The following is a 12,780-nucleotide window of genomic DNA, read 5'->3' on the forward strand; positions in this document are numbered from 1 at the left end:
CTACCTTAAAATAATATGCCCATAAAATAAAGAGAATCCAACTTTTCAAAATAGTAAAAAAAAAAAAAAAAAAAAAAGTGAAAAAAAAAATCTCTATGTACAATTAACTGATTTAAAATCTACCGTTCTTTGACCACAGGGCAGTTCCTATGCCAACACAGGCAAATCATCTCCATTCAGCTATTGTGAGACCCTCACCATATAAGGTCTGCACATGCCAAACATAGGTCTCCACATTTACCATCCAGAACAGATACTGTGTTTCCATTAGGAAGTAAACATACATCAACACTTTCTGCTCCAGAAAAAAAGGCATGGAACTAAAAGGAACAATTAAATAAATAAATAAAATTTAAAAGTTATTCACAACAGAGTTGGCTAGACAAAGTTTGGCACAAAAATGTGGCAGACTCTTTGACATTGAATTTCCAATCTGCTTTGAGCACAGTTGCCTGGTGCTATCATCTAACAAAGTTCCCAGCCCAACATCATCATAAGAACATCCGTAGGACTATCAATAAAGCAACCCCCAATTCCCAGGTCAGAGGACTGTATTCAATTATTGCATATCCTTAAAATAATAGAATGTTTACTCACTTTCAATGAATCAAAGCAGGCGATTACTCGTCCATTTTCAACTTGGCAGCTTTTCGAAGGATGTGCAAATTTACATTCCGTGTCTGGCCGTGAGCAAGTCCCCCTTTGAAACTCTCTACATACTTCCAGTGTTAGCCATTTTGTGTCCCGAATTGGGGTGACACTAACAGCCATGTTTAGATTTTACAGGTAGTTAATTTTTTCAGTGAAACCAACAAACCCGACCCCCCGGGAAAAAAGAAAAGAAAAAAAAAAAAACAACCCCCCCCCAAAAAAAACAATGAACTGATAAAACTGTAAAATGATGATGAAAATTTCCCCTCCAAAATATTTCCCCCACTCCCTGTTTTAAAAGTACATGGAAAACTGTGTTGTCGATATCAAGGAAAAGATCTCCCACGAGAAATTCACAGCACGAAACTGTTAATTCAAAGAGGTTTTGGTTTTCAGAGAAATACTAGGATTGTAAGTAGATGAATGTTTAAAAGTAGGGCCTGGAATCAGCCTTGTGCTCTCGGTTACCCCTTCCCAGTGCCAATTTGGAGCCCAAAATGCAAGCATGAAAACGTGGCAGACCCTTTGACACCGAATTTCCAAGCTGCTTTCAGCAAAGTTGTCTGAAAGGGAATCTCCTCACAGCTGAATTTGCAATGGAGTTGGTGGTGCAATCGGTATTGATTAGTTTGGCATAGACAGATGCAGCAGTTTAGAGCAAAATCGAGAAAATGATTTTGTTTTCCTCCTTGATTTCCTGGCAGAAGATATCTTACTTTTTCAGCAAACTTTTCTTTTAAAACTAAAGCAGCCTAGGGCAATGCCAGATACTTAGAGCTTTTCTCTTGATTATAAGTAGAAATGGGGGTGTCTGGGCAGAGGTGGAGGGTGGATGTGCTGTCGTCACAGTCTAGCTGGCAGCAAGCAAGGCAAAAGCAGAGACTGCTCTAGAAGCGGTTCCAAGCAGCAGAGACGTCAGGAAAGGCACTTCTTAGTACCAACCTGTAGAAAAAAGAGATAGGTTAAGATTTACTAAGTAGCACTTCACTGCTGTCCTATAGTATCACAACCTTGCCATGTGATACCAGACTAAGTAATTTTCAAACTCTGCCTCTCTCTCCCACACACACACATAAACACACACACACACACAAATACTTACAGTGAGGCATATTGCAGCCAGCCATCGTAGATTTATTAAAAAAAGGGGCCGTTTCCCCTTGTGAAGCAATGCATGATAGAGAGATAACCAATCACAGATAGTGTTGCAGCAATATTCTGGGCAGAAAGCCAATAGTGTGGGTTGTCTTATGAAAGGTCGCGCCTGTCAGACGTTCATTACTATGCTATAAGCACAGAAAATGTCCATCAGATGTGACTTATTCCACTGCAAGAGGACGAGCATGTGGGTTTTGAATTTACCCAACATGCAGTTAGTGGACTAAACCATGTTAGTTTCAAAACAGCTCCTAACAGGAGCCCAAGCCCTTGAAGATCACTACCGGGGATTAAAAGGCAAGGTTTAAAAACTGCAGCTCACTTCCCGGCTGCTCCTCTGCTCTGCGCAGGGAGGGCTGAACAGCCTGCTGCTGCTGTCCTGACACGTGAATAAAAAAGGAAAGGGGTGTTTACAAATGGTACGTTCTCCTGACCTATCCGATTCACTTCCTTCGGAGCCCAGGCCAGCCCCTGAGCTGAAGGCAGCCTCCTACTGTAGAACTATTCCATTCAGCCCGCAGACACTTCGTCCATATATCACAGGAGGCGAGATAGGAACAAAAGCATCCTTTATTCCAACACTTTTAAAGCAGAAGCTGAGGTCATGTGGCGAAAATAAGGAGTGCAGTGTTGTCAGTGCGTCTGGCAAATCCCAAGTCAACTCAGGGGAGAAAGTGATTCCATCGCAGAAACATTAAATATTAGGAGAGCAATCGACCGGGCAGCCAGCACCTAAGCAGCAGTTCAGGGGCACTGGAAGAGGGCAGGGAAGCACCCAGGGTCTGCTCCCTGGCACCTGAGACCACTCCTTGGACAAGGGTACAGACGCCTGACAACTGATTTTCTATTTCAATCAGACTGAAAAACTTTCAGAAAATTTTACTAGTTAAAAAAAAAAAAAAAAGCTTTTATTTTCCTAACTTTTCAATGTTGCTAATGAAGAAAATTAGGCTTTAGAAACTAAATCTCACATTCCAAAGGAGCGCTTCTTGGGCCAAACAGGTAGACTAGTATTTTGTATATTTATAATTTGGGGAATTAGAACATAAAATATAGAATACAAATATACATTAAAGTTATAAATATTACTAAACTTCAATTTTTTTAAGATTAATACTTGAGTTCTCAACAGTAACTTTTAAAATATAATTTAACCTATTTTCCAAAACTACTTGGAAAACACTGTAGCAAGACCAAAACATTTTTACTTTTACTTTTCCATATTTTTATTGGTGCATTATAGTTGTACATAATGGTGGGACTGTGTTGCGTATTTGTACACACACAAATATAACAATTTAGCCAATATCACTCCGCAGTATTTCCCCTTTCCCTCAATGAAAACTTTTGAGAGGGACATAAGAACCAACTCATCCAAGTATTCAGAAATGTTTCTTTTCAAAAAAACATTTTCAGGTCCTAATGCCTGATTCTATAAAATCCAAGTTATTTCCAGTCAAAAGCCCTAAGCTGTGTCTACCTTCCTCAATCTTTGCTGTGCATTTAGCATTACTCAACGACCTGTAGATTAAATAATCAATTACTACATTAGGACTGAGATCACCTATGGGGCATGAAAATATACATACACGTGTACACTTATGCATAAACACACCCAAGTATGAAAACACACTCTTAAAAACATTGGCACAGGCGAGGCGCGGTGATGCACGCCTCTGATCCCAGCAGCTCAGGAGGCTGAGGCAAGAGGACCACAAGTTCAAAGTCAACAACTTACCTAGGCCCTATGCAATTCACTGAGATCTTGTCTCTAAATAAAATACAAATATGGGCTGGGAATATGGTTCAGTGGTTGAGAGCCCCCGAGTTCAATCCCCAGTACCAAAAAATAAATAAATAAAAACAAAAACACAGGACCAGCCTTTATAAATTATTATGCTCCAGGGTCACTTACTTAGACCCTCCCTTTGTCTAGGGTTCTTCCCTGGGCCTTGGACAGTTCCCTCTCTCGTTCCAAATAGCGACTTTCCTACACCTTCACTCCCAAGGCCCTCTTCATATTTTCCTCCCTATCAAGGCACACGAGCTCATACATCACAGATACGTCATGGTCACAACAGCGGCCGCTGAGCAGGATTCTCAGTTCTCTGACCTGCTGCTCACCTGACTTGAAACCCTCATCCTGCTTTTCAGCTTCCAGCACTCTCCCCCTCCGGTCCAGGTGACCTTCTGCGAACATCCACCTTGCTGGGTCCTTCTCAGGTACTGTCCTTTCCTCCTCTCACACATGCAGCCCTCTCGGAAGCAGCTCCTTCTCTCTGGCTCAGGGGAAGCTGCCTGGGCTGCACACCCCGCGCTCCCTACTGCTTTCCACCTATCATGCCCAGTGTCCAAAGTCCTTCTGTTCTCTCCTCTCTGGGTCTGACTTCCAGACCCTAAACTTCACTGTTCAGCGAGGCCAACATCCAGAGATGAGGGCAGCCTCTGTCTTTCCAGAACCTCTGAGGCCACCACTTCCACTCTTTGCCTTGGACCTTTCCCTGGCATGAGCTGACAGGCTACTCTGTAGCTCCTCCCACTGCACCCTCTTCTGGCAGAGGCACAGGGCTGCCCATTACACTCTCCTGGGGCTTCATGTGTGGTTCCGCCCCCCGCAACAAGGCAAATCCCTCCCCCTTGCTTAAGCAGCTATCAGAACCCACCATCTCTGAAGGCTGGGCCTCAATACTAAACCTCACCATGTTCAGAACCTGGACCTCTTCCTATGGCCCCTTGGTGATGATCAACTCCCTGACAACATGTAGACTCCCGCAATAACCCCACTCCCCAGATCCTGGAATACAACAAACCTTTTAACATGTTTGGTAAATGAAGTTTGCTCTGGAATAACCATGAACATGAGGATGTGTCCCCAATTCTGAGGAAATTTTCCGTCATGATCCATGGGGTCCAAACAAGCGGTACCAGTAAAGAGACCTGCACAGCTGCACTGGTGGCTATATCTAAGTACAATGACAAAACTGCCTTCAAGAGTGCACCGTTTCTCCTTTCTGCCATGTAACAGGCTCCTTGAGGCTGCAGCTCAGCCCAAAGCATACTAGAGTTACTAAAATGCTTACAAATTAGTGTTTTGGTTGCTTTTATTTTATGGAATAGAAAAATTCTATTTGAAAAAGTGCTCTTGGAAATATTGTAGACATGTGTTTGTAAGTTCATCACATACTATTTGACTGTAAAAAGGTTATAAGTATAGATGAGAATCAAAATATTTATCATTAGCTGGGCACACACACTGACAGATCAGACAGTGACCCCTCTGTGTTACTGGTCTTGCTGGATCCCAAGCTGTGGGCACCCGCCCCTGATGTAAGGCACTTTGCATACAAAATTCAGATTCTATCCTACGAACTGATCTGACTGAACTGCTGATATAGGAATATTATCTCTTATTCCTTTTCTTTATTCAAAAAAAAGAACTTCAGGGAAGACTTGAAATCAGCATTAACTGTTTTAGTAAATTAAGATTTCACAGAATTTAGACCAATATTGAATTCTCAAAGGATTCCTTCAGCTGGTAATGAGCTTTGGTTCCACAGACATAGATGACGTTTTAAAACGTGTGGATAATATCCAGATTGTGACAAGTCTTAACAAACATCTTTTCCCTAAAATTGTTTTATTTTTAAAGATTATTAAAGGAAATATTTCTACTTTACAGATATTGGCTAATAGGTAAATCTATGACCTGTACTTCGACATATTATGATAAACTTCCCCAATCACAAAGAGATTGCTTGAGGAAATTAAGGGTTTTGCAGTGAAAATCAAACCTTTTGAAGCCTTTTTCACAAGCCCTATTTAACCTCCTTATCAAACTCCAAATTCTCAAGTTCCTCACCTTACGTGACACACTCTACAAATACGATATTCTGCCCAGGAACCAAGAACTTCTTCTTGAGAAGTCACATTCGTGTTCTTCTTTAGGACGGATGTAGGGGAAACAGAAATGACAACGTGAAATGATGGGGATGGTGAAAAACCAAGAAAAAGGGCAAGGATTAAGTAAAAGAGAAAAGAAAATCATGGAGCTCATAGAGAGGTACCATCATGGCCAGTGTCATGCCCTGAGGGCACTGAGGTGCTGGGCTGGGTGGCCTGGTCTGAGCACCTTCCAGACCCACATGCACACAGAGCAAGAGGAGGACAGCACAAGGTCTGCAATGAGATTCTACTTCTGAGAACGGGGTGGCCTCCTTGAGCAAGGTTAGATCTCTTAGTCACATCTGTTTACTAATTGTTCTTGTCCTTCCAGGCCAAACGTGGGCAGGCTGGTCCAGCTTCCTCCTGAGTAGTTCAGGCAGGAATCTGGGGACCCTTCTCATAAGCTCTTGAGGCCGAGACAGGTACGTGCTCAAGAGGGTAACTGGGTATTCAATGGGCAGTCTTCCATGATGACTCTCACCCCCTAAGCTTTAATCTAACTGGACGGTGAGGTCAATTTCACCAAGTAAGTCTGGAGATGGCAAGAAGGGACCTGTTGCCCAAACCCCTAACTTCTCCCGCTGGGTCACTGATGTCAATGAGTCCATAATTAGCAACACAGCCCTTCAGCTAACTAAGTTTGCTCATCCAGCGATTTTGCTCAGGGCTGGTCCCGAATATGAACCAAGATCCCAGGAGGCAAACGCTCCGCTGAGCACTCCAGGGTGCTGGTCCACCAAAGCTCTCCCTGCTGAGGTGCTGAATCGGGAACGACACGGTCAGTTATTTGATGGGAAAAACTGGTCTGAGGTCAAAGTAGCCTTCAGCAGTGTTCAGCATCCTTTGGCCAAAGAGCTGAGATGGGCGTTTCTTAGTGAGGGGTCAGCACACTCCCAGGAGCGCAACATGTTTGCAGGTATCATGCAAAGTACACGAGTTTCACAGACGCCATGGGACACAAAAAACAGCTCGCAGGTTCTGTGACCACATCAGCTCGACGGCTTAGAAAAAAGCTCAAATTCAATAAAAAGAGCAAGGCTGAGAGCAGGCCCTGGCAGACCATGGAGACTGGGGACGAGACTGTAGATGACTGGAGTTTTAGAAACACTACTAAGGAAAAGACGGTCTTCGGTCATAAGGTTTTGCAACGACCCAGACACCGCCACTGTGCTGGGCTGGCAGACTGGCTGCTGCCCAGAGGAAGAAGGTGCGTCTAGGAACACAAGTAAGTCATCTAAGATCACAAAGTGCGACCCCCTCACAGCCTTGGTTCCCTAAGTCACCAGGGGGCGGTGGATGGTCAGGTGAAGCGCCATGGCCCCAGAGTAGAATTCCAGAGGCCACTAATTATACTCCACTCAAATCAGAATATTTACATTTGAGACAAAAGGAAACACAAAGCTTCTCTCCAGACAGGGATGGAAGGTGAATTCTGAATGATCCTCCCTCAGGCAACACAAGGAAGCACCTGAGGTCTGGGGTCACCAGGTGGTAATCCCCACTACAGCAGCTACACTGGCATCACATGGGATCCTAGCTGGCCCTCCACAGGCCTTCAGCAAGCCCCTACCATAAGGGTACCCCCGCAGGAGCCTCTCCAGCCACTGTCCAAAGGCTCAACCTTCTGCTCCTCCCAATACCAGTCCAGTCCTGATGAAAGACAGAGGCTTAACATCACACCAACAATAATGAGCCATAGGAAGGAAAAACTGCAGAGTATTGCTATGCACCTGTGGCTACCTGTCCCACTACCTGTCCCACTACCTGTCCTGCTCTGCTGTGGCACAGGATCCCTGGAGCACAGGCAGCTGCTAAGCACACAACAGCATCTCATCCACAGAAAGCAAGCCACCCACACCTGGGACATGAGAGGATGTCTGTCCTGGTGTATCTGAAGCCTGGTCTAAGAGTCCCGATACCTGGGCAGTTTACTGAGCTAGCAATGCCACCTTTATAACCAAGAGAATTCACGCTGGAAGGCACTCCCTCGAAAGAGCAGGAGGCAATGAAGTTAAAATAGAACCACATTTAAATACCTCCTGGATTGTGAGTTGAAAGAAGATTTTCTTATCCACAGAATAATTCAAAACAGTTTTGTGTGGCTTTGCAAATTTGAAACATTTAAATAATTATCTGCAAATTTCTGACAGACCCAGTCTTCATTTCTGGCAAAAGAAGAGAACATTTGCATTTTCCTGATGACATTCAAGCAGGCGGTCTTCAGCGTTGCCCTGAGTCTACGCGTAGCAATAATGAGAGAAAACCACGGTGCTACCCTCACATGCTTCAGGAGAAACCCTACTCCCTCGGTGTTTTATTTACTCTCATCTATTACACAACGGCATAATCTTTTTAGCCTCAGGTAGTCATAGCTGATCTTTCCAAAACTAGTAATATTTCAAAATGAAAAACAGTCAGAAATCAAAACACAGACTCACACAGAGTTAACAAAGCTGTTCTTTACTCAAGAGCTAAGTCACAGAAAAGACCAATATCCCCATCCTTCTTTCAGGAAGAATGGTATGTGGAGGCAGCCACAATCCATCAGTGTGAAAGGAGCCGGAGGAAACCCTGACTGCCCAAGGGAATGCCATCGCCATGGTCCTGTGTCCCCTCACAGTGCCCCTCCCCATCATGGGCTGTGACCCTACAGCTTACCTAGATGAGTTTAGACCCTTGACAACCCGACTAAGGGCTAAAGTCTCACTTCTATGATGCACCTCTCTATCTGTTGAACAATGTCACCCTGTTTCTCAATGGAGCTGATAATAACACTTCTACCAGCCCATCTTAGAATGTGTCCCTCACTGCCTGGGGGGTGGCAGCAGAGTCTCTGAGGCTGCCCTAGTGACACCACTGCAGCTCAGGTGTGACCACGGAGGTGCTCCACCAGAGCTGAGGAAAGAGTCCCCTGTCCACAGGCATCAGTGGAAGCTGCTCCCTTGGTGCCCTTCTGCCCCACTAGTCCAACCTTCCCTCCAAGACAGAAGCCATTCTCACAGCCAGTGGTGGTAAGATCTTCTCCACTATTAGCCTGTTCCTGATGCCACTGTAGCAGACTCAAGTTGATTGAGATGAAGTAGAAATCACACAGGTGCAGTGGTACACACCTATAATATTACTCAGCTATTCGGATGCTGAGGCAGGAGGATCACAGGTTTAAGGACTTAAACTTAGCTAGACCTTACACCAAATAAAAATAAAAAATGTAAAGGGCTGGAGACTTAGCTCAGTGGTAAAGCACCCCTTTGGGTTCAATCCCAAGTACCAAAATAAACAATAAAATAAACACATGAAGAAATGGAAATGCAAATGCAGCATTGCCTAAAATAGTAAAATATCTAACTTAAAGAAGTAGATATAGAGTAATGTATAAAACCCTCCCAAAATAGAAATTAATCTCTATTAGGATCAGTTGTTGCCATACTTCATAGAACTTCCAAAAATGTAATGTGGCAACTGCTTTCAATACTAAAAACTAAATCTGAGTATAAAAGCTTGACCCTAAAAAATAGATCTTGAATTTCTAAAATGTCTGATTTAAAACACTAACATAGTAAACTCAATCAGGAAGAATTTGCTGGCTTCTATTAAAGATTACTCAAAATAAGTTGCTTAATTATTAATCATGATGAGAAAAGTATAAAAAATTATTATTAAAGACAAAGATCTAAAATAATCATAATGACTAAAACCACTTTTGAGTGAACATAGTGTGGAATTACTTACATGCATCCTTAAAAGATGAATTAGTAGACTTTCTCATGAGCCAACACAACACACACACATTCCCTCCTTTCCACATAATCAGTAAAAGTCTTTGTTATTTCGATAGCATAGTTCTTATTCCGAACTTTTTATAAATACATAGCCATGCAGGTGCTGTACGGTCTATTTACCCTGGTGGATGGGTGGGCATTTCTACTGACTGACACATCTGATCTAGAAGATCACCTGCTCAACAAATGATTTCAAACACACTCGTAACAGTATACCAATATCAAATGAATTCATTCCAAATAACCAAAAACTAGATGATCAGTTTAACGTGAGCTTTTCTTTAAAAAAAAAAAAAATCTCAAATTCACATAAGCTTACAGTAATGTTTCATGACAGTGAATCAGGTGCCAGGTGCTCTTTCCTGGTCTAAAGGAGTAAGGCCTGTCAAGACAGAGAGGTGCGCTGACCACTTGGGTTTCTTTCCCCATATGCCTTTCCTATTCTTTGGGGGAAGGTTCCACACTAATTCCCATGCTTCACTAGGTCTGGAATGTTTAATAACAACAAATCATGTTGCTATTTTACAGTGTAAGTATAAATATAAAACACTCCAATGATCTTTCTATGTCAACAGAAACCTATCTATCAATGTAATTATTTTTTAACAATTATACATTACTCTATATCTACTTCTTTAACTTAGATATTTTACTATTTTAGGCAATGCTGCATTTGCATATGAAAAATTATGCTTATATATAAGTGCTTTTAATAGTATACATCTTAGAACGTGAAGTGTATTCATATATTAACTCTAAACTAGAACAGCAAATTTTCTTTCAAGAAAATATTTACCAAAATGCTCTCACCAGCAATGAATGATAATATGCTTCTCTGTTTTTGTTAAATCTAGGCTTACTTTGAAAAGATACCATCTTTAAATCTACACTGTAAATTTCTCTTGTAGGAATATGCAAAAAAGTATGATAGACCTTTATTTTCTTATAATGAAACTTAAAGCCTATTTGTATTTTGCAAAATCTTTTCAATTGCTAGTTCATATAAGGCAGCTAATCAATGGAAACATTTGTAACATGTTTTTAGACTCCTGTTATTTCAATGTAAAGCCTTTCTTGCCAAAACAATCAAGCAATTGTATTCCATAATTATCTGCCAAAAAAACAGAAGCTGGAAGTTTGAATAAATTTGGGGGTTGACAGTATCAAAATGGACAATCCATAGCTTACTGTTATTTTCATAATAATAAAAACACTGTGCAGTTCCAGGTGTCTGTGGAGATGCTCTACTTGGGAAACCTGACAGCACGGTCACGGGATTAAAGAATACTTCAACACAGTACTTCTACAAATGCAAGAAAATAGCCCATGCCCCTCTTCCTCCTTTAGATTCTAATTGACTAAAGGAAATGGTTTCTGACAACTGCTATAAATATAAGTTATTATCAAACAAAATTCTGGAAGGCTCATGGATGCCCGGATATATCTTCCCACATGTAACTTCCCAAGGCTGGGCATGCAGAGGCCTCCTTCACAGATCTGCACTGGGCCCTCCTGAAGCCGCATGCACTTCCAATTAAAGAACCAAGACCCATGCCCAGTCCTCTCTTCTAATTCGCCTGAGCAAGTGTCCTGTTAGAAAATAGAAGCACTCCTCCCTGACTTTGCTCCCCTCTCTCTCCCGGTGAGTAAACAACAGTTCCCAGGATACAGAAGTAGCTCAAAGAGGGTTTTTAAAAGACTTGAAATGGCTGGGTGGCAGGATGTGGGCATTTCCAAGGCTTTTATTCCCATTTTGACAAAGTGATTCACCATGTTGTCAGAGTATAAATAAAGTCATGTGTCTTAGGAGATGGGATCAAAGATTTTATTCTTAGGATTTTCTACTTTCTACAAAAGAATACACATATTGAACCAATAGGACAGCTTGAGATTTGTTTCCTTTGCTAAATAAGAAGGAAAAAAAAAGTCCTCTTCCTAATTCTTTCAATAGGACATAGGTTCTGTGCATCCCAGAAGGGCCGTGACACATGGGGACACATGAAGACTATGCCCTTTTAATGAGACAGTGACTGGGACACTATGCCTGTCCCTCAGCATCCTGTGCTCTTGGTCAACAAGTAGCTTTCCACGCCATCAGAGCACCAGGGCAGCCGCAAGCAAGCTCCCGCCATTGCCAGGCATCTGTCAGCTGCAAGGCCAACCTTCGAGGAGGCTGACCTTCCAGAAAGAGGCCAGGGGAACCTGAATCCACCCCTTAGGGTTGGCCACTAAAAACATACTCCTGGGACAGACAGCAGACACCCAGAGGCACAAGACTTGGAACTCAGGTTTTTACCAGACTCTAGAGGTCATACTTAACCCCATATAACTCTGACAATCACAGTCAACTAAAGCTAGCACACTCCTGTCACAATTGACTGCTCACTGTGTTCTGACCCCATCATTTCTTAAAAAAAAAAAAAAAAAGTGTTTCTTTTTTGAAAAGATGGCTTGCTTACATATGTAGTGGCATGCTATTTGATTATACTCTATCAACTACTTTGGAAAACTAGTACACCTGTAAAATGTTCTGGAAAGTTCTGCCAATGCTCATCATTAAGTCACGAGTGCCCCTCGGCATCACGCTCACATTCTGCACACGGTAAAACACCACCCTTCCTGTCTCCGGGCATTTACTTGAGTCCTGCCCAACAGTGCACTACAAATGTGGAGGCAAAAGCAACCAGCTTTGTACAAAATCCCCCAGCGCATCTTAAAGAATGCATCAGACAAATGAGAGCAATGCTCATGTAGCAATCCTGAATTTTCCATATTTTTCAATCATTTTAGTATCAAACTATTATACATACTCACATACAGACATATAAGAGAAATGCTTTATAGAGTGGTATGTAGGCTCCTTATCTATTTATAAGAACAATACTGTAAGGGCTGGGGGTATAGCTCAGTGGTAGAGCACCTGTCTAGCATACAAGGCCCTGGATCAAATCCCTGGTACCACCAGACAATAATAATAATTTAGAATAGTAAAATTATTTCATAAAAAGATGAAAAACAATTGAGACACCTACCTATCCAATCACTAAAATATGAATGAATAAATTATCATTATAGATAAAATGTGAAATAAGAATTAATGTATGTGTATGTTTGTGTATATGTGAAAATTAATGGAATCTTTTCCTTCATATATAACAAAAACCCAGCCTTTTATTTAAATTCAAATAAACCCTCCATATCCAAGTTAGTAGGAAGAAAAAAAAAGATTCAGATCATTCTGTAACCTTGG

The 12,780-nt window shown here is 42.0% G+C and overlaps 1 protein-coding gene across 14 annotated transcripts in view; it reads right to left on the reverse strand.

The window, feature by feature from the left end:
* Positions 1 to 12,780, reverse strand: part of Mbnl1 (muscleblind like splicing regulator 1) — a 161,401-nt gene that overhangs the window by 131,691 nt on the left and 16,930 nt on the right. For 5 of the 14 annotated variants that reach the window (XM_078043535.1, XM_078043537.1, XM_078043539.1 and 2 more), the window contains exon 2: positions 598 to 1,593. The exons of 8 other annotated variants lie outside the window; for them this stretch is intronic. In XM_078043535.1, coding sequence (XP_077899661.1) covers positions 598 to 771 — 174 coding nt within the window. In that variant the 5' untranslated portion in view covers positions 772 to 1,593. Of the gene's footprint in view, positions 1 to 597; positions 1,594 to 1,753; positions 2,141 to 12,780 lie in introns of those variants that run through there. One more of the 14 variants, XM_005325685.5, reaches the window with a different exon arrangement.

The sequence above is a fragment of the Ictidomys tridecemlineatus genome, chromosome 3 (genome assembly GCF_052094955.1).
Source record: "Ictidomys tridecemlineatus isolate mIctTri1 chromosome 3, mIctTri1.hap1, whole genome shotgun sequence".
Lineage (NCBI taxonomy): Eukaryota > Metazoa > Chordata > Mammalia > Rodentia > Sciuridae > Ictidomys > Ictidomys tridecemlineatus.